Genomic DNA, 21,286 nt, shown 5'->3' with positions numbered 1-21,286 from the left:
GAGCTATTTGGCTACAGGGAAGTGTGGGTCTTTTCTCGATGAGCACTTCTAACCCAGGCCAGGTCCATGAGGACACAAGAATTTCCAGAAAAAAATTATCCATTATATTCTGGAAAAAGGACAACTTAAGAGCCCATGGGATAACGTTTTCAAAGCCAGATCTGTCTATCTCCTTCATCCCCTCCTTGTTGCCTTTCGGGGGAAAGAAAACAATTAGACAAGACTTTTTTCTTTTTCTTCTTTTAATTTTGTTCAGCATTAAAGGAGGGAACTTCATAAACATTGATTGTCATTTACAGAAAACATTCAGAAATCATGTGTGCATTATCTGGGAATGCTAACAGTATTCAACTAATAATTTACAGGACATAAAATAAGGACAAAAACCTATTACATTCTAAAGTAATATAAAACTCTTTTTTTTTAATTGTTAGGGAAGTGCTGTTTTATTCTAGTATATTTATAATAATAATAAAAAAAACAACTCAATGCTTACTTCCTAAATGACTCAGGCTGCAGTTTTACTCACGTACACAGAAATTAGGGCTTATATATTAAACAAGGAGAGAGAGATCAGAAAATTGTAGATTTTAAAACTAGATGTCACGGGGTTTATTGGTACTTTGCCTTTTGCCTCTACAGGCCAATAATAACACGGTAATAATGTGATTAAGCTCCAGAAAAATCAATGGTGACTATAGGAGGCATTATTCTTTTAAAAAGGTATAATTATTATGCGTCTTAGCGTGAATACTTTTATTTTACATGCGTTTGGCAGTGCAACGTTTGTGCATTGCGCATGCCGGTAAGACGCAGAACTGCACGGCTGCCCGTCCAGGCACAATCCTGGTTGGTAGGCACAGCCGAGCCCCCTGGCAACCCGTGGTTCCAACTGCTGGAGGACCTGGAGTCGTCCTTCACTTTACACATGTAGGCTGGAGCTAACAAAAAAGTTAAATCTCTGAATGTTGGAAGTAGATGAAAATCATTTCTCTCAATCCTAAAAGCAGGGAAGCATTGTTGGGGATTTAAAAAATATTGGAAAGTCTCGTTTAAATCTAAATATCTTTTTTTTTTTATTATAAATCGATCCTCGTAAAATACTAGCCTTTTAAAGTCATATTTGGGATGCAGGAAAAGCATCCGGTTCATCAGACTTGCTCCTGCCTGTGTGGTCACAGCTCATGACACCTTCGATCTTCCTCCCTCTCGGTGTCTCCCCAACCCTCCCCAGGTTCTTTTGCAACATTTATTTGGTAAAGGTCAGTTATGGCTTCAGCAAATGAGTGATCTGACCTCAGGTTATTCATAAGAAATCAACGTGTACAAAAATACTTTGTTCATCAGAAAGCAGAGTTTGTGTTCCTTAAGCTAGTCCATGCGGAAAGGATTTGGACAAAGCCACTTGCTACAAGGAAAGATGACTTACTCAGGCAACTTTTTTTTTTTTTTTAAACTTTCTTTCCTCACATTGTCTAGTTCAGATAGCGTTTGCAGGTCTTGGGCCAATCTTCAATACAAATTCTTTGGAGCAGATTTAATGGACAGCCCTGTCCCTTTCTCAGCTGTATTACAAAAAGAAGCGTACACTTAACACCAATGACCCGTCCAGATGCTTAAACTGTTAACAACCAGTTTCGGAGAAGTACATAACACGCATAACACGCAGAAAGGAAGCAAGTACATATTTGCTCTTTGTTGGTTTTCCCCCTCTAAAAAAATTGTTACAAAGTCTTAAGCTTAAACAGAGACATAGAAAAATCAGTGTATTCACTGTCTCCAGTTATTTACAGCAAAAATTACAGAGACAGCATACATTGTATTAGACCTCCCACAAGCATATATTAAAAGTAATTACATTTGAAAAAATATTTTTATTTTTCCTCTACATTTCTACAATACATACTCAGTGTTCTGTGGGTGTAGCTTGCACTCGTGTGTGTGTGTGTGTGTGTGTGTGTGTGTGTTCCCAGATGAAGCAGACAGTATTGTGCTTGGATGTGTGGTCTGTAGCTTTCCAGACACACCTAGTGTGCGTCCACGTGTGGTCACGACGGAGGCACGTGGGTGCTCTCCCCTGGCCACTGCCACAGGAGGGTTTCAGAGAAGCATCATGCTGCCCAGCTGGGGTGTGGACGCCTCCCTCAACTGGGTCTACTCAATACCAGTCACCTTGTGCTTTAGTTTTGGCCATGAGAACAATCACTGAGCCGCTTTGTCTGACCCACTGGAGGTCGTGCTTACAGTCATGCAGGACGCAAAGATGACTACGGCCAACTCACTTCGGAGGATTTGCAGCAGCTTAGGCAAAAAGTGCACAAACGGACAACCTCCATCCACTGGAGGAATCCCAGGTCCCGCACTTCAGAACACAGAGGACTACGTGACCACGACTACAGAATACATTCTGCAGATACAACTAAGGGAAAGTAAAAACGTGGCACCGATATCGAAGCCACACATCGAAAGAGACACACGAGACTCAAAAGCGTAAAAATCATGCGTTTGATGTTCAGAAAAGGAGTGGCAAGAAATCTAGCCACCTGGCTCTAGGAAGCTAGGAGTTTGGGCAAGACAAACAGAAACGTCTCTTATAAGCCATCATTAAATTGAATCGCTTGCATTTTTTGACTGCTTTCGTTTTTCCAAATGAACTCTTACTATATCCTCCGGGAATGACAGTCAGATGTGGAAACCAAACTGAGTATCAGTGGGCAAGAGCTCTGAGCCCACCCCCACCCCCCTCGAATTCACTCGGAGTCCTGTCTGGCCAGACTTCCTCCAGGAAATAGGCCCCTAGATTCAATTTTGCTTTAAACCAGAGGCTGCAAACTTTGGACCCTCTTCTGCTCGGGGATGTATTTGTTTGGTCTGCCCTCAGCTCTGAATCAACTGACATCACCTACAACTAGAGGGATTTTATAAGATTCAGAAGTGTTAGCAACACTCGCGCTTTAGCTGACCATCAGCTGTCCCTTTTCTGATGGGGCATCTCCTTGCCAGCTGGCTGCTGGGCTGCACTCGCTCATTTGCATCAACTCCCTGGCCCTTTTAGGCTTTTGAATTTTTAACCCTGGTTTTAAATGAACATGTACCTCTGGGTCCTGACACCTGTCCCTGCGCCCCTCCAAAAAAATAAGGTTGTCAGCTCCCGTCTAATGACCCACATGGTTTCCCCTACCAGGCTGTTGCTTTTATCGGCAGTTGGAAACAAAAAATTAAATACCACTTCATCTAAAGCAGATGGTGGACTTTCGTCTTCTTGATACAGGGGACCCTGTGCAAAGGTTCACTCAGATGCATACTTTCAAGTTATTGTTGTTCCATTGAATGGTGGCTCTGTCCGGGCACAGGCATCCTCGCCTGAATTTACTGCCAACTGTAGTAACTTTCATTGGAAGCCAATGTTTACAGAGAAAAAGAGAGGAAAAAGTTATTTCTTCTAATTTCCAATAGCAGAATTTTCCCTTGCTTCTATAATACATGGAAACAAAGCACATGCAACAAAACTGACATCATTTGCATCTGACTGATGTTTTCGAGAAAAGCTGGTTAAGTTTTAGGTTGTCCTTGGGACAGAAGAATCGCTTTTGCATTCAAGCCTGGTACACAGGGGATGGTAGAGAGTGAGCGTGAGTTGACTGGCCATGTGCGTGGTTTTCTACAAACAATTTAGCTTGACTGCTGTGAAGTTAGGTGTTGGACAAGGCAGCTACGATAGGAAATGTACTGATGTCTCCTTGGCATCTCTCACTAATAATGTCGAGTTCACTGTGATTTAAGGTGTCACAGATTCTGCCCAAGAAGTCACATTACCCAAGAGACCTCTCTGTTCTCTGTTTATACCTACACAGTGGTCCTTTATTCCAGAGCCCTGTAGACAGTAGTCAAACGAGGAAAATCCAGAAAGGGTATGTTTGGAGAGTACATCTCTACCCTCAGCTTTCATTCTCTGGGGGAAAACAAAACAAACAAACAAAAAAGAGCCACAGAATAAGGGATACAAAGATGACCCAAGTCGTGGACAGTAGGAACATGTGTGGCATATTAAGCCAGATTTGGAATCCGTTCTTCTCCTGTATTCCCTCCAACGTTTACCTTGCCTTTTACAGATCACAGACGCACTGAAGTTTGAACTCACACAGCTCTACCTCCCTCGTCAGAGTCAGCTAACGCCACTTAGATTTCTGTACTTTCCCTGCTCAGGACTTGTATAGGAAGCTTGGGTTTGCTCGGGAGACACATGTTCCTATTAATAGGACAGCTGGATTATTTGGCTCTTAGCAGATTTTAGAAAATGAGACCAAGTTGTCCGTATTCGTGTGCAACTTTCCAGCAAGTCCACGCAGTTACCAACGTGAAGTTACTGCTTATTCTGAAAGCCTTGTCAGAGAGGTTCTCTCATTGGCATATTTAATTTATGCCGTTTACATTTTGTTGTCATTTTCCTGTTTTAGCCTCCCTCCTCCTTGATGTACTTTTTTTTTTTTTTAAATGAAACATCCCTGAGTGGCTACAGTGCAACGTCTGCGTCAAGCAGTGATTGTCATTTACGAAGCATGAAGTGAAGGGTACAGATCGTGGGTTCGCTCATCCGGCGCGCATTGTACCGTGAGGGTGTTGGGAACCCTTGTGAGACTCTGCAGGGAAGGGACAAAGATTGCGTGTGGCAAAGAAAGTTGTTCTCAACCAAATTTCAAAATACCTCGAGATGGACTCATAGGAGATGTTCAAAAGGCAGCTTTTAAAGGTGTTTGTTACCACTGAAAATATGACCTGGTTCTCTTTTCAGGGACAGATCTGGCAAGTGGGGCACAAAATGGAAATCTCTCTTCTCAACTGAGGCGGGCTGAGCACCTACTGGTTTCCACTGTTTTGTTCTGGTTCAATCGCTAGCTGTTTCCTGTCCCCTCGCTTCAAAAGGTTCCTGCCGTCCCAGTGAAATGCTTGCATGAGTGGAAACGACAAACAAATTCAAATCCAGTAGCTCCTGAGGCAAATGTGGGGAACAGTCCTTTTCCTACATCACCCATGGGACAAGGGAGGGAAAATTCTCAGCCACTTCATCAATTGAGCCAATTCAAGTCCTCTAAGGTAGATCGGAGGAAACAAAGGATTCCCTTTGCAACGGAGCAGGAATTACAGGCCGACAACGGAAAACACTAGGCCAACAGAACAATGAAAACAAAGTTTGACATAAGTTCAAAGCTCAAAGGGAGACACCAAGTAGACACATTAAGCATTGCCTATCACAAGCCAATCATAAAACATACATTGCATTTGGAAACGGCTTGGTTTAATTGAGCGCCTTCCATTACCCTGTTTTCCTAGCAATCAGTAAAGTAATCTTTCCATTAGAAGGAAATATGACTCTTGGAATTAATTCTTTATACAAAGAGCTAGCAGGAGTGACATTTACACCAGAAAGAACCAAGTCCCTGCAGCAGCATAATACGCAGTCTGCAGCTGTTTTCTTAGACACCGAAGGTAATTTGGTTCAATGTAGTTAAATTAATTGAATATAACAGTAGTTGAGAAAGAGAGTCATTATTTTAAAGCCTTTTTGTTTTTCCCCATTGGTTTGGAATTCATCAATCATGAGGTGGGAAAAGGCTCTGTTTGCTAGAATAAAAGACTAGCACTACCGTCTGATCATCAAGGAGGGCTTCTGTGGCATCGCGGAGATGGCTCTCAAGACCATGTAACTTCAGGAGAGCGTCAGAGATGAAAAGGAAATCAAAGTTTCCACTGATGGAAACTTTACAAAGCAGGTGTGCGTGTGTGCGTGCGTGCTTGACGAGGAAGGGGCGGGGCCTCGTGAGGTGGCGGCGGGGCTACGCTTACAGGAGATCGTGCACATCATTGTCCTTTACACAAAGCTCGGCTCTAGCCTCCTTTCTAAGAACTCTTGTTTTGGATCAGCTGAGACCCTGCATGGGGCCTCCAGAGCCCAGGCCGAACAAGCTGCTTAGGGGTTTACGCTTTCTTGGTACTCAGCTGGCTTGGACAGCAGGTGGAGAGGGGAGACTTGTCCTAGGGAGTCTGAATTCACAAAGCCTCATCTCACCTCTTGCATTCTGTACTTTGCACAAGTTGCTAAAAAAAAAAAAAAAAAAAGCCCAGGCAGGATGGATGATGCAATTTCAAACTGCATAGGAAATAGTTTTGGCTTTGGGGTGTATTAGTTCTACAGAATAACTCAGCTGTGTTTTCGTGATCTGTTGAGTTCTTGCTCTGTGCTTCTACGACAGCATTTTGGAGTTGAGAGAAATTAGAGGCCCCACACTAGAAGGACATATAAAATCCTGCCTCCCCCTTTATTGCTGCTTTTTCTAAGAAACTTAGCAAAGAGAATGCATATAAAGAATTACTTCTTTACTTTGTAGGTGCTCTTTCTACCTCTTCTTTGCCAAAAACAAACAACAACAACAACAACACACACACACAAACCCAGAAAGCCGCCGCAAAAAACCCAAACCAAACCAAAACAGGTTAGAGAGACCATGTTTACATGAAATGGCATCCAGACTCTAGGTTCTGATTTCCACTGTGACTCTAATTCTATTAGAAAAATTGCTGGTGGTCAAACCTACAGACTGCATTTCTCTGCTGAAGATACAACGAGCACCAAAATCAGTTTTTTCCCAGCCTGAAATCCAAAGGAAAAAAAAAAAGTGTTTTGAGTGTCCTGGTGAAAAATAGGAAACAGTGATTGTTTGGTTAAAAAGTCCTGGACTCCACAATATTATCTGCGGCCTAATTCTTAAAACAGGAAAATGGCTCCAAATACTTCTCCCCCCGACCCCAATATTTGCCATCCTGACAAGGCTTTGATGTCACTAATAGAGTTCTCGTACAGAGGCCGTGCATTATATTTATTCCTGTATAGACTTATCTCTGCATCAGTACCATCCTGCCGTAGACGATAGTGGCAAAGTCTGGCTGGGAAAACAAAATCCTGATTGTCTAACACAAAGGTAACATATAACACAGAAGGAAAATAATATAAGAGAGCCTGACTGAACCTCCTTCGTTAGTGGGTATGGTATTTGAAGCCACAGTGCACGTGCAGGTGTAAGTAATAGTCATATATAATATTCTCAGATATTATATACTTATTACATACATGCACAGTGCTTTCCAAGACAGCTACAAATTTACACATGCATCAACTATCTAAAAACATAGAAATAGGTAAGCCTATTAAGTGGAATTTTCTTAAATTATATTTGAACAATTAACAGGAAAAGTAATCATGTAAAGTACCGCTCTGTTCTCGTATATATCTACAATAAAATTCTATAAACAGTTGTCTCCCAAAACATACCCGAATAAAATAAAATTAAAAAAAAAGATAACACCCAGTGTCCTCTATTTGTATATTTATGGTCATTTCAAAAACAAACAAACAAATAAAAGAGCCCCACTCAGGTGCATATTTACATTCTTCAAACTGTAGCGGTGAAAAATAATTCTATTAAGTGCAGGACATTCCTAATGTTGCAGTAGACGTTTTTCTGAAGTCTTCATGAACACACTGCTTTTGTCTTAATGGTGACGCATTCCGTGACTAGGAGACAGTCCTTGGTCGCCTTCATTTGCAGACAGTGGCACAGTCAGGATTAAAGAGCTCCTTGTACAATGGAGGAAAGAGGGTATTCACTATGTCTGGATGTGACTGTTTGAATACCTGCAGCTTCTCCCCGTGCAAGTTGCAGACCGCCGTGATGGTGGGGATCTTGGCTATTAACTGCAGAGTGGGGAGAGACGGGGGAGGGGACAAAGGGGGAAGGAAGCTCATTAGTGCTCTGCCTTCTGAATCAGTGTCCTTCCTGGCCTCAGAGGAAGGCAAATGGCTTTGGAAAAAGATGCTCGGAAAGAAAGAAGGCTCACTTTCGGCTTCTCCTTTCAGACAAAACAAAACAAAACGCGCCTCCCACCCCCATCCTCGAAAGGGAAAATAGAGAGAGCAAGCACGCAGGGCCAAGCTTCCTGATTCACGGCTCTTAAATAAAGTGTGTATGGGAGGTAGTCAAGTTGGATCGGTAGGAGTGCGTGCTCTGCAGCCAGGCCGACTGAGTCAGAACCCTGGTTCCAAAACAGCTAAATGGCTGCGTGGCTGTGGTGTGCTGTGCCTCGGTTTTCTCGTTTGTAAAATGGGCCTACTCACAGCTCCTACTTCCTTGCGTTATGTGGACAGAAGTAATTCATATCAAAGTGTTAGGAATAGCGTAGGCACGAAACACGATTGTTAGCTAATATTATCTATCATTTCCTACAGATTTTTCTGATGCGAATGTGAGATTTTCGGTCTTGGAAGGCGACTATGTGAGGAAGGTGTAATCTCAACTGTGTGAGGTGTGATCCACAGTCCTCGGCTCTGCTTTGCTCACTAGCCTGCCTGAATCTTTCTCGTTCTTTTCCACTGTAATGCATAAAATGAGACCTATATTTAATCAAGAAAGAATTTGGGAGATCACTGGCCCTTGCTTCCTCAGGGAGGCATTTAAAAAAACTCGTGGGGGAATAGCCACTTATAATTGCTAGATTTATATATATATCATGTGGGATGTGATTTTTTTGAGTTCAAATACCCAGAAGACAGCGTTTTATAATAATCTAAAATGTCCACAGTTTGCGAAATGCTACATAGGTCTTAAGAGATGAATGATTCTAGCTTTTAACATATTTATAATTTGGGAACACTTAGAATTCATGATTTCATGTCAAAATTAGCTTAAAACCAAATGTCATTGTGATCAAATTACTGTTGGAATAAGATGTGTCCTCCTGTAGAGAACACTTTCACAAAAGATAAGCCTGATAGTTCATATATCTGACCAAAGGTACACTTGAAAGTGATGATAAAATAAAATTAAATAAACCCCATCTAATCACCAATTAGGCTCATGTGCTCCCTACCCTATTCAATAATAAGAAACCATCTCAGCCTTTGAAGTAAAAGAGGAAATAGATAATTAGTTACTTTGTGGCTCTTCAAAATCAGAAATTTCCACTTTCATTAAGTTTCCTTTTAACAACTAATGACTGTATAACCACACTATGAGCAATTCAAAAACAGCATCAGGATTAGAGCTGTTGACATATTCATTAAAGGGATCTAGAACACATAAAGAAATTTGGGGTTCAGACTTTCCATTTCCACGACTGTTTAATGATAAGGGTAGAAATGAAAAATGTGAAATCTTTGTTTATAGAATGGATGTTAAAGTTTAGACCGAGAGTCAAGGCTTTCTTTCCAACAGGATGTTACTTGAACTTGCAGCAGGGACTCTGCTAGACACCAAAGTGCACAAGACAGCATGGTTCTGGCTTATCACCTGCTTGTGAAGACAGATGTGAATAATGGCATCACGCAGTCAAAAGCAGACTGGAAAACTGCGGTGGGCGCCATGCAGGAATGGGCTAGAAGGGGTAGAGAACAGAACGTTCTGTTGTCAAGGCTTTCCTGAGAAAGCACCACGTAAGCTGAGCTCTGACGGGAGAGTGGGAGCTGACTAGGTGCTGGGGTACGTGAGAGGCCCTGGGGCCATGTGTAACGGCACTGTGGTGCTTGGCGCGTTGGAAGAACAAAGCAGTGAGTGAGCACGTTTGATGGAAAAGCAGAAGAGATGGGCATGGCCAGTGTATGTCAGTCGACGTTAAGTCTCTTTGGAAAGGCTTTCAGCAAAAAGAGAGATGATCAGAATCGCATTCTGAAAGAGCCACTTTGGTCCAGGATGGAAAACTGTCTTTTCTATATTTTCATAGGTAAAGAGTATTCCAGGGTCCACTTCACTGAAGTCCCTTGGGAAATCATCCAAGCTCTCTCAACCAGCTGGTTCACACAGACGAAGACTACAACAATTTGGAATACTTCCTACACATTACAATCTCCCTGAAATAGCTATTGAATGCACAGAGGCTTTGAAAGCTTTCTCTAATCATCTGCGGTTGAACTGATGATACGCAGAGCTCCGAAAACTTCCAGATGCGATTCTATAATGACTGTCAACCTTTACTCTGCCTAAGAATCACTGGGGTGCTTCCTAAAAATGCAGATTCCTGGAATCTACTCTTAGGGACTCTGTGTCAGTAAGTCTAGGTGGCGCTCAGCCTCCATGTTGGAAACAAACATCCCCTAGGATACGGATGGACTGCGTCTATGGGATGGACATTAAAACAAACAAAAAACCCCAAACAAACCAAAACTACAGGAGTTCAAATCTTATAAATTGATAACTGATTTTCAAAATTGAAAAGTAAATTCTGTATCATATCTGAAACAGTCCTGTGAGCTGAGTGGAAAGTTAGCTCCTTTTCAGGAGGCAGAGAAAGAACTTATCATCCTCAGGGGAGATTCCATTTGCTTAGCTCTATTAGTTTGGTGGGGGACAAGCAATAGAATTCGGAAGTGCCCTAGGGTGCACAAATACACCATAGAGAGGATTCACCTAGTGATAAAACAAAACAAAACCTATGGGTTTTAAATCCTGATTGCTTGGGTTTGAATTCTGTGCCTATTTACAGCTGTGTGATCTTGGGCAAGTCACTTAACTTCTCAGCTTCGTTATCCATCAGACAGTCCCTACCTCAGAGGGTTGCTGTGAGCCAACAAAACTGTCAACTGGGTCAACACAAACTGTCCAGAGCTGTGCCTGGCACATGGGGGCGATATATGCCTTAGGCGTTATGCTTCCATTCCCACATACTGCTTCCTTCAAGGAGAGGGACAGTCAAGGCCATGCTTGCTTGGCCCAATGACACAGGGGGCAAGAACCCAACTGAACCCTTAACCAAGCACCGGAAATTGAGTCATGTGTTAATGCGTGGGGAAATCAGCCATTTACTTTTGTTGAAATGAAAAAGCAAAAAATCATATTGATTTTCATTTTCTTGTAGCAATTAAAGTAACCCGCTCATTTAATTAACCGTGATTTATAAAGTAGAATCCTATTTACTACAATTCTTAAAGCATTTTTTTGCTCCTTTAGTGAAGGGGAGGAATTGTCCTCCTATGCGTTAATTTCTCATTAAATGCATAAGAGGACAACCCTTCCATGGTTGCTCATTTGCATTTGGAAATATTAACTACGTATTCAGTTTTGGAAAGTGAATAAGGACTCTTGCTTCTTTCCTTCCCCAAACTGGGGTTCAAGGAACATCTGGTTCAGGACCTACTTCTTCCCTCTTTCATGGGATTTGGATCCTGTCTCTGCTGCTCACCTGTATAATGGGCCGGATGATGAGAGTTGCTTTTTGTGAAGAGCACTGGGGGCCGCATGAGCAGAGAGCACCAAGGAAGGCAAAGAGCCTCCTTACCCTGTGTGCTCTTGGAGGAGGCTGATTTAAAGGCGTCCAATCAGCTGCGGCAAGGGAAATGCTGACAAGGGTATCCATCACTCCGGAGGCATGAAGGGCCAGGAGGGCATGTGGAGGCAGTGGCAGCACGAGTCAGAGCCCAGAAGGGCCTGGCGGAGGAAGCAGCAGGCAGTCACTTACTGCTCATTAATATTATGTACTGCAGCTGGGGGACCCCCATTTCAAAGGGAGCTCAGAACAGCCTCAGCAGCAGTTAATGGCTCAACAACTTTTTAAACAGCTGGGGAAGTGATCCAGAAGCACTTGGAGATGGAGGGGGTAGTCGATTTCAAACCATCATGAAATTTCTTCCTGTTTAAATAATCCCCATCGCAGGAGTAGACAGAGGGTCTAGCAAAAGACATTTTCACATTCATCTCTCTCTTATGACAAGCACTTCTTGTAAGAAGGAAGCGTCAGCTTATACCTACGGGGGTCTACAAGAAGAAAAAGCAGCTGTTGGAGAAGAGATAATAATCCTATGCTTCTTTCCAGAGGATGGTTTTATGAGAAAACCCACAATTTTATAACAAGTACATTTGATGTGGAAAAATGGAACATGCAGAGGCTAAGACTAGTGATCTTGTTCATAGGGGCTTCCAGGCCATCAAGATACCCTCCAGCCTGAAGCAGGAAGCCAACAATGGTTTGACCAAACTGGAGGAAACTTCAGAAGCACTGATAAAAACTGGGCACATCAAGTGAGGCTAAATACATCCATTTCTCATGCCCATTCACTTTTCTTTTTTGGGTATTTGTCTAGCTAAACCTGGACACTGGGATTAGAATTGTAATATTGAACTTGAAATATCTGTCTGGTTGTAAGACCCCCTGCCCTTGCTGACCCCATCCTTGGCATCGATGCTGAACTGGCTGGATAAAGTGAGAGTGAACACTGATTCAGCTGGGACTGGGATCTGGAATCGGGCTGAGAGCCAGCAAGTTACTTTCTAAATGTAGAAGAAACTACAAGTAGTCTAAGAAGCTAAGAGCTAGCCACATTTCACCATGTGGACCAGGGAAGCCGAGTCAGCTGGTATTCAAGGAGGGAGAAGAACAAAGGAGATGCCTCAAGAGAGATAAACGTGAGATGGAGAATTATGAAGGCTTCCCGATTCCTAGTTCTAGCGCCTTCCTGAATGGTGGCTGCAGTTTCATCCTTAGGTCCCAGGAGATCTCTCTCCATTCTTTTCTTTTCTTTTTGCTTACGCTAGTGTGAGCTGGTTCCTATTACTTGTTACCAAAGAGTTCTAATGAGTACATCAACTTCTGACTTGATGCGTGAGGAGTCACATCAAGACCTTTCTCTCTCTCTCTCTCTCTCTCTCTCTCTTTTTTTTATTTGAGATAGAGAGGGAGAGAGAGAACACAAGCCAGGGAGAGAGGCTGAGGAAGAGAGAAAGAAGCAGGCTTCCTGCTGAGCAGGGACCCTGATGCAGAACTCGATCCCAGGACCCTGGGATCATGACCTGAGCCGAAGGCAGACGCTTAACCAACTGAGCCACCCAGACACCTCAAGACCTCTCTTCTTACTTACAGACCATTAGTCTGATGCAGAACCCCTGGAATTTCTGGGTGGTAGACATGCAACGTTATGCCAGCAAACTCGGAACAACTAAAATGTACCAAAATAATCTGGTCTTTCACAGGAACTCTGCAGGGAAACTGCCCGACGCCAAGACCATATGTGATCAATGTCTTCCGTCTGGCATCTGGCACGAGCACACGCTCGTGTGCTGAGGTAGAAAACAGCCCCAGGACAAAGCTACGCTTCTTGAGTATGGATTGGGAATTTATACTCTTGGGTGGCATGCTGAATTGTTTTCTATAGGTTTGCCTATCCTTGGGTTATTTTAAAGCATAAAAGCCATTGTGAGGAAGCCCGAGAAGCCTGAGCGGGGCTCCTGGGGTGCCCGGTTTCACCTGGGCACTGGCTATATGGTTACCTTCGTGATCATTCACTGAGCTATCTGCTCACGATTTAAGAACTCTTCAGCACGTGTTCTACTTTTAAAAAGCATAGCAATTTTGAAGTACGAAACAAGTTCCTAGCCAAGAAGAGGAATGGGGAGGCTCGTCACTCAGGTAGGGGCTCCTCAAGTGCTCACTGGATAGACTGCTCTTCAAGATCAAATGGACCCCAAATCCCCGGAGCCACCTGCTAAAAATTCTAGTACACTAGAATTGCACCTAGTGGCTTGCAAGAAGAAAGCAGGCTTTAGACAAAACCTTCCATTACCAATCAGGACAGGGCCTATTTTGATCTCGTTGAGAAAGTGATGAAGATCAATGGAAATGACCTTGTGCAGTTCGCATGGATCTCTCAGTCGGTATCTGCTCCACAGGCTCTTTGCAAATCGACATGGTTGTTTTGTTTTTTGTTTTTGTTTTTTTTCTAAATCTGTATCAAAAGAGCACCATTAGTGTCACAGTGACCAGGGACGATTTCTTTCCGGTAAAATTTCAATTTATTAACATGTGAAATAGGGCTGTCTAAGCCTTCCATCTTGTAAGCTTTGATTTAGTAACTTAGTTCTGTTATAACAGAAGGAGAAAAGTCCCTCTCTATGTCGGTAATGAAGTTTTGCTATTGTAATGCTAGAATCGGGCGTAGGAATGAAGAAGTTAGTGTATCAGTTGGCTTGTACTTCTCCCAGCTCAACCCATCACAGTTCTCCCTAGGAAGGCTGGAACCTTCCAGAGCCGAAAAGGAGATGAACCTCAGAGAAACAGATTTGTCACCACATGGTGCGGCCGTTCTTTTTGTCCAGGACAGTCTCTTTCCACAGTTGACTTGAGCTCTCCACTGTGTTTTCATTAACATGGTACAACCTTAGACTAATACCTTATGGATGAGGGGATGTGGTGGGACATCTTCACAGGCAACAAAGGCTTAGAAAGAGTGACTGCTCAGAATGGCTAAAATTAACAAGTCAGGAAACAACAGATGTTGGTGAGGATGTGAAGAAAGGGGAACTCTCTCACGCTGTTGGTGGGAATGAAGCTGGTGTGGCCACTCTAGAAAACAGTATGGAGGTTTCTCAAAAAAGTTAAAAGTAGAGCTGCCCTATAATCCAGCAATTGCACTACTGGGTATTTACCCAAAAGGTACAAACATAGTGATTTGAAGGGGCACACGCAGCCTCATGTTTGTAGCAGCAATGTCCACAACAGCCAAACTATGGAAAGAGCCCAGATGTCCACTGACAGATGAATGGATAAGATGTGGTATATATATACAATGGAATATTACTAAGCCATCAAAAAGAATGAACTCTTGCCATTTGCAATGATGTGGATGGAACTACAGGGCATTATTCTAAGCAAAATAAGTCAGTCAGAGAAAGACAAGTGCCACATGATCTCACTCATATGTGGAATTTAAGAAACAAAACAGAGGATCATAGGGGAAGGGAGGGAGAAATAAAATAAGCCAAAAACAGAGAGGGAGGCAAACCATGAGAGACTCTTAACTATAGGGAACAAACTGAGGGTTTCTGGAGAGGAAGTGGGTGGGGGGATGGGGTAACTGGGTGATGGGCATTAAGGAGGGCACTTGATGTAATGAGCACTGGGTGTTGTATGTAACTGCTGAATCATAAAACTCTACCTCTGAAACGAATAATACAGTATATGTTAATTAAATTGAATTTAAATTAAAAAATTTTTAAAAAAGAGTGACTGGAAGAGAGAGAGCCACAGGGGTCAAGTAATAACTTTCTGGCCATCCAGGAATAGGAGGAAAGAGAGGTGTGAGGGAGATACTGAGCTTCAGAATAACCACTAGACTCCTCCATATCTAGAAGAATTAGAAGTTCCACCAGCACAGAACCGTGTGCTTAAAAACACCCAAAAGGGTGGTGTGGCCCATCTGTAGCACATGGCCAGGCACAAGCAATTGAACACTGTTTGGAGAAATGGACTGAAGGCATGGTACTCACTGAAGAGTTCTAGTTGTGGCAAAATAAAAACCAGCACTTGCTCTAGTCTCTGCATATGGCGGAGCGAGCAGGCTTGGCAGTCTGACTCCCACCCTGAGTTCTCCATGCCTTCCCATAGGATATGTGTCATTATGGAGTTTGCTACTTTTAAACTTCCCAGTAAAGCTTTGGGCAAGAACCCAGGAGTGTTGCATGTATTTGCAGGAGTGCTAGGAATAAATAAACAGACTACCTAACAAGATTTCATGACTCTAATTATCCAGGAGACTCAACGGGAGGGGATGGGCTGGAGAAGACTTTATCCAACAAGCCTCCAGCTATGGCCCTGACCCAGAGGCTGCGCTGAGGGAAGGGCTGGGATATGAGCAAGACGTCCAGACCCAAGCTTTGCCCTTGGCCGGGTGTGCGCCACCACACCCTGGCCCGAACTAGATTGACTCCTTTTTCTCCTTTGTCCTCCGTCCTCTGGTCAGAGCAATAGGAATGGCAGATTCTTGTGACTTGTAAGGAAAATAAGCCCATAGGCCAGAGAACTAGATTGTCACCCGTCTCTGCAGTTCAAATATTCACTCACCCTGGCAGTGGTTCTGAACTTAATGAAAGTGACCAGTGTCATCTTTTTCCTGACTTTCCAAATCCAGGATTCAGCCAAACCTAACTACTATTCGTAGCTCAAATATACCTTATACTTTCTTACTTCTTATCATTTCCTCCATTACTTGGAAGGCCATACTCCATCTCCTCAACCCTCCAATTTCCATTTTTCAAAATAGTTTTCATCCATTAGTGATTAACTAAGTTTTGGATAAAAATTTCCCTGCCATAATAGCATTTCTTCCATCTGCGACAACAGCAGCACTCAAACACTAGACCTATTCTTGGGGTGTGCAGCTTGCTGATACTGAATGTCATTTCATCCTCAAAACAACCACATAACCTTGCCATTATCTTCAGTCACACTTTACAAATGAGGAAATCGAAGCACAGAGTTTAAGTCACCTTTCCAGGGTCACTCAGCTAGGAAGTGGTTCTGATGATTTATTATAAATATGCTACATATTATCATTATGCTATGAGGAAAGGAAACTAGATTCTTTAATAAGGCTTAAAAATAAACTAATATATTGGGATTGGAATCTTCTAGTTAATGGATACAGAATTCCTAATTTTCACACCTTCCCTACGTCCAACTTTGATCAAAAGTATAAGACACTGCCACTTGAACTTTAATTTCAGGAAATGGAAGTGGTGGAAGTGTGTTGGAGACTGTTCTTTCAGGATGAAGTTCAATGACGATGTCTGACCACTGCCCCTCTCATCGGATGTCCGTTCCACTCATTCAGGGTCAAACTGGCTGGCACTATAAATAGTCTTTGCACATTACACAGAAGGCAGATCTACCCCACTTACTGCGGGTTTACCTGAGCCCCTGGACGTGAATACCACAGCTGGGTATGTGCACGTTCTCCAAGAGGTAGGTTTCATGATGTCGCCCAGGTTCCCCGTGTCTATAAATTACAAATATTAAGAATGGCTGCTGCTGTTTAAGAGGCATTGTGGAGGCACAGGAGCTCCGTGACTATGGGGACAGAAGGAGCGTTTCTGAAAAGATGAGACTCTGTGGTGGGATAGAATAGATTTGCTGGATGCAAATCAAGTAATTCCTTTTAGGGAGTATGGGCTTGATGAGAGGGTGAGCCTGTGCGTCGATGGCACCATTGTCCTTACGGTGTTAAAGCTCTTGAGAACTCGAGACACTTGCCTGTTCCCATCCCCCTAGTCCCAGCACTTGACAGTTTAGGAATCTAAGACTAAGACAAAGAGACTAAAACCACGCAGTTCAGGGCTGGGATCAGCTAGAATCCAGTGCTCATTCTCCTCCATGGCCCCTGCCCCTTACTTCACAGGGCATCCTATTGAAATGGCTTACAAGCAAGGGTCTACACAAAAGCCTTATATCCGCACATAACCGGTGGTAGTAACTCCAGTGAATTTTATACAAGAAACAATCCTCTTCTAACACTTTCTCTTGTTTCCTTTCTACCCCAAATACCAGGAGGTAGAAAATGGTGTAAGCAGAAGAATTTATACACTGTGTATCTCCCTTGAACCTCAAAACATCTGTACAGAAGCAAAAAGATGATAATCCTCATTACCCTCATATCAAGACCTTAATTTTAGGATGGTAGGTATGGGGACCAAGGTCTTCAGGAAATCTAAAAGGTGGGAACCCCCCCCCCCCATTAATTGACCAGATGTAGTTATGGCATATTCTGCAGAGCAATTATAGAGACAGATGTGTCTTCCCACAGCCATCTCTTCTGCCCAGTGTATCCGGAAGCATGCAGAAGCTTTGCTCTCAACGGGGAGAAAACTCAGGTACAGACAGCAGGTGGTTTGTCCTTGGCCACATAAAAAGTAACCATTTCTACCAGAGAGCTATCACTGTACAGTGTAAAAGTGTCCCTCCTAGTGAGGCGTTCATCTTAACAAAATGTTATCATCATGAAACAGCATATTTAGTTCATAGAATTTTTTTATAGGAGTTCCTGTATGTGCAAAGTAATATCTGATAATATCTCAGAATCTTCCCCCTTTATTAAAAATAAAGAACTTTAAGAGCAGTGGGAGGGTTTTAATGATGATAAATACAGCCTAGGATTCCTATCATCTTCAATGCAGAATATGCTCCGTTTCCTAGTTGCTTGCCCTCTAAAAAATTCCAGTTCTTAAGAAATCCAAGATACTTTAAGATCTAAAATAATGCTGAGTTTCAATCCTTAGGAAATCACTTCTTCCCCTTATGAGAGTTTTACTCTGGTAAACACTTCTTCTCAGAACTCTTCTTTAAGATCACTATTCTTAATGAAGCTGAACAAAGAAATTGATGGCAGGTTGCCTGCATTTTGCCCTTGGGATACTTCACCATTTTGAAGGAACCCCAGGGCAAATCTTGTATGAAAAAAGTAGAACTGAAGGATAATTTACAAGTAATCTGTTTAATCTTCTACTCTGGGAAGGACTCCGATTTACAACACATCTGACGAAAAACCAAGCAGTATCTACTAGAATTCAACCAATGCCAGGGAGCTCACTACCTCACAATGGTTTATGCCTTTGTTCAGCAATTCTTATCATTTTATACTTCTTTCTGATTTTGAATAAACATCTCCCTACTCTTAAGGTTGGCGCACATCTGACTTCTGAAGTGACACAAACTCTCTTCCTTCATCACATGTCAGCTCTGGAGACTTGATCCCTTGCTTCGAGCTTTTGTTCTTCATATAAAACACCCTTAGCTTTCCTTGGTCTTCGCAGGCCTGGGGTTGAGATCCATCAATATCATCCTTCCCGAAGAAAGTCATTCTCCTCTCAATCTATTATAATTTATTTATCTGTTTTTTTAAAGGGGCACCTCAACATTTATGCATCTCTGGTAACTTCCAAAAATTGTTGCTGATGAGAAATGCCCTTGCTTTATAACTAGTCGCTGCTTTCTTTCGGTGACAGTAGGTCGGTGCTCTGAGGACCTACCTTTGCCAAGGTCTCATCATCCAGGTGATTCTTCTGAATCACATGTTGAAGTGCAAAATAAATTTTTTCCTGAAGCTTCTGGACCTTCCTTGGTTCTATCAGCCAGGCTCGGTCTGACAAAGGAAAAGAAAGAATGAGGTAAGAAGGGCGGGGAACAAACATAAATATCTTATAAGAAATACCTGGATGGCAGTAATGCCAGATATACTGACCCAGGAAAGGAGGATGGAGGGAAAGACCCAATGTTCTAATAAAAACCAGCGTGTTGTGTATTATCTGTGACAATTTACATCTCTCTCTTTTTTTTGGACATATACTTAGATTCTTTCAAAGTAGAAGTTAATGACTTGTGAAGAAAATGAATTATAGAAGAAAATCTATTCCACAGGAATATTTTCAGTATTCATGATCGCCCTTCCCTTTTATAAGCTACCCTGTAATGCAAAGCATAAGCATGAATCAATTTCACAAATTCAATCTATGTGCTCTTTTTCTACACGGCATTTTTAAGTGGTGGAGAGGATAATACCTCCTTTCCTTTCTCCTACCCTACACTGTTTTCTTTTTTCCTTCCTATATCCCTTTCTTCACCGCCACCTCCCTTCCCTTCTTCCTAGAAGCTTTATACACCATGGTGACAAAACGCAGCCCAGCATCAATGCCTCAAGTTGGCGCTTCCATGAAGAGACGTCTAAAGCCTCCAAATGCTGAACAAATACTCATGGAAAAGAACTTGGAGATGGTCCATCTGAACACGGTTCAGGTCAGGTGAGAAACTCAATCCTGTAACCCTAGATGGGGTAAGGACAAGTCTAGGCACCAGTTAAGCAAAACCCTTACGTAAGTGAGCACAAAAGCCTTCAGTGACAGTCGTCAATCAGAATAAATTAGGTTTCCCTCCCTCTCCCTTCCCTAAACTATCTGGAGCTGAGCAGACAGTGGCTTTTATGACAAGAACTGGGGGAAGGGTGGGGTCTGGCCTGAATAGAGCCTGCAGAAGCTGGACATCTGTCTTTCCTCTCTTTTTTGAAGATGGCACGAGGTCAGGGTGGCAAACGAGGTATTTGGAGCTGCACAAGTCTCTGAGCGTGGCTCTGCTACCAGGGCTGGAAGATTCTCTGGTAGACTAAGCCAAATGTCACACTTCCAAACTCAGCAAAATTTGATGGCTATAGTATGTTCTTTTCAGAAGAAGGCTCATAGTTCAGCTGATTTCTGATCTATAAACAGCAGGCTTCCCTTAAGTCTGGGGCAGTTATCTTCATGGATTGTTTGGGTTAGATAGGCCATGTCTTCAGTATTTGCTGCTAGGAATTTACTGACTTACCACAGACATACCTAACAAGGACAGTGCATTTTGCAATACTTTCTTTGAGCAAGCAGGAAGCAGAGTGAGACTGCCTCCCTCATCACAGACCCACGGGCTTAGAACGAGTCTTCTCTTTAACTATAGTCCCTGGAAACAGTCAAATGCAATGAGAAAATGGTAAAAGGAAAATTATCTGGCATGTGGTTGCTATCAGAAATAACTATTTCTTGTCACTTCTCCCATTTATCTTTGTGCTTCCAAGCCTGGGAAACTTTGTAGAGTTCAAAACAAAACAAAACACCCCCCAAACAAAAAAGCCCGAGAGGAACAACTTGATTGTAGACAGAGCCTCAGAAGAAACTCTCAGTAATAATATGCCAAGTGATAATTTCCATTTTTGAAAACGTGGTTAAATAAAAAACAGAGGCAAATTTAAAAATCTTCATAAAATTTAAAAATAAATAGATAAAGCCTCACTGATAAAAAGCGCAGAGGCTGAGGGGCACCTCGGTCAGTGAAGCATCTGACTCTTGATTTCAGCTCAGGTCATGATCTCACGGTCTTGAGATCAAGCCCCATGTTGGGTTCCATGCTGGGCTCAGAGCTTGCTTGAGAGTTTCGCTCTCCCTCTGCCCCCTCCCCGTACCCCCTGCTCACTCTCTCAAATAAAATAAAATAAAATAAAATAAAATAAAATAAAATAAAATAAAATAAAATAAAATAAAAAAGTGTAGAGACTGGTATCATTGGTAGGTATAGCTGGAATGACATGTCAATGTGTGTAATCGGAGGTAAGATTAAATTCTTCCAGCCCCACTGAAAACTATGTTAGGCTATAAGAAGAGCTCTAGTCTCTAAGATGAATTTTATAGAAAGAATGAGTCTCTTGGCCATAAAAATTATTAAGAACGTGTTCCAATAGAGAACTGTAAATGACACTGGTATCCCTTCACTCAAAATCTAACCAAGCAGAGAGCTGAGTGACTCTGAATTCTCATTCTGGTTGAAGAAGGAGCCATGTACTTATTAGGATTCTAGACATTTTTGAGCTGCCATATATTTTAAATAGCATTTCAATTGCTACTGTTCTTTTTGATCTATAAACATCACCCCTTACCTTCTTTGAAAATTTTGGTATTTT

The 21,286-nt window shown here is 42.5% G+C and overlaps 1 protein-coding gene across 1 annotated transcript in view; it reads right to left on the bottom strand.

The window, feature by feature from the left end:
- Positions 1 to 249: 249 nt before the first annotated feature.
- RORB (RAR related orphan receptor B) overlaps positions 250 to 21,286 on the bottom strand; it is a 188,968-nt gene continuing 167,931 nt past the window's right edge. The window contains exons 9-10 of the mRNA XM_087858946.1: positions 18,837 to 18,949; positions 250 to 7,750 (exon numbers count right to left, since the gene is read on the bottom strand). Of these exons, the coding sequence (XP_087715072.1) occupies positions 7,595 to 7,750; positions 18,837 to 18,949 (269 nt within the window). The 3' untranslated portion in view covers positions 250 to 7,594. The remainder of the gene's footprint in view (positions 7,751 to 18,836; positions 18,950 to 21,286) is intronic.

Source organism: Ursus americanus, chromosome 34 (assembly GCF_024610735.1).
Source record: "Ursus americanus isolate L20-20 chromosome 34, mUrsAme1.1.p, whole genome shotgun sequence".
Taxonomy (NCBI): domain Eukaryota; kingdom Metazoa; phylum Chordata; class Mammalia; order Carnivora; family Ursidae; genus Ursus; species Ursus americanus.
The sequence above is the reverse complement of the archived record's forward strand: the minus strand, read 5'-3'. Positions and strand labels throughout refer to the sequence as shown.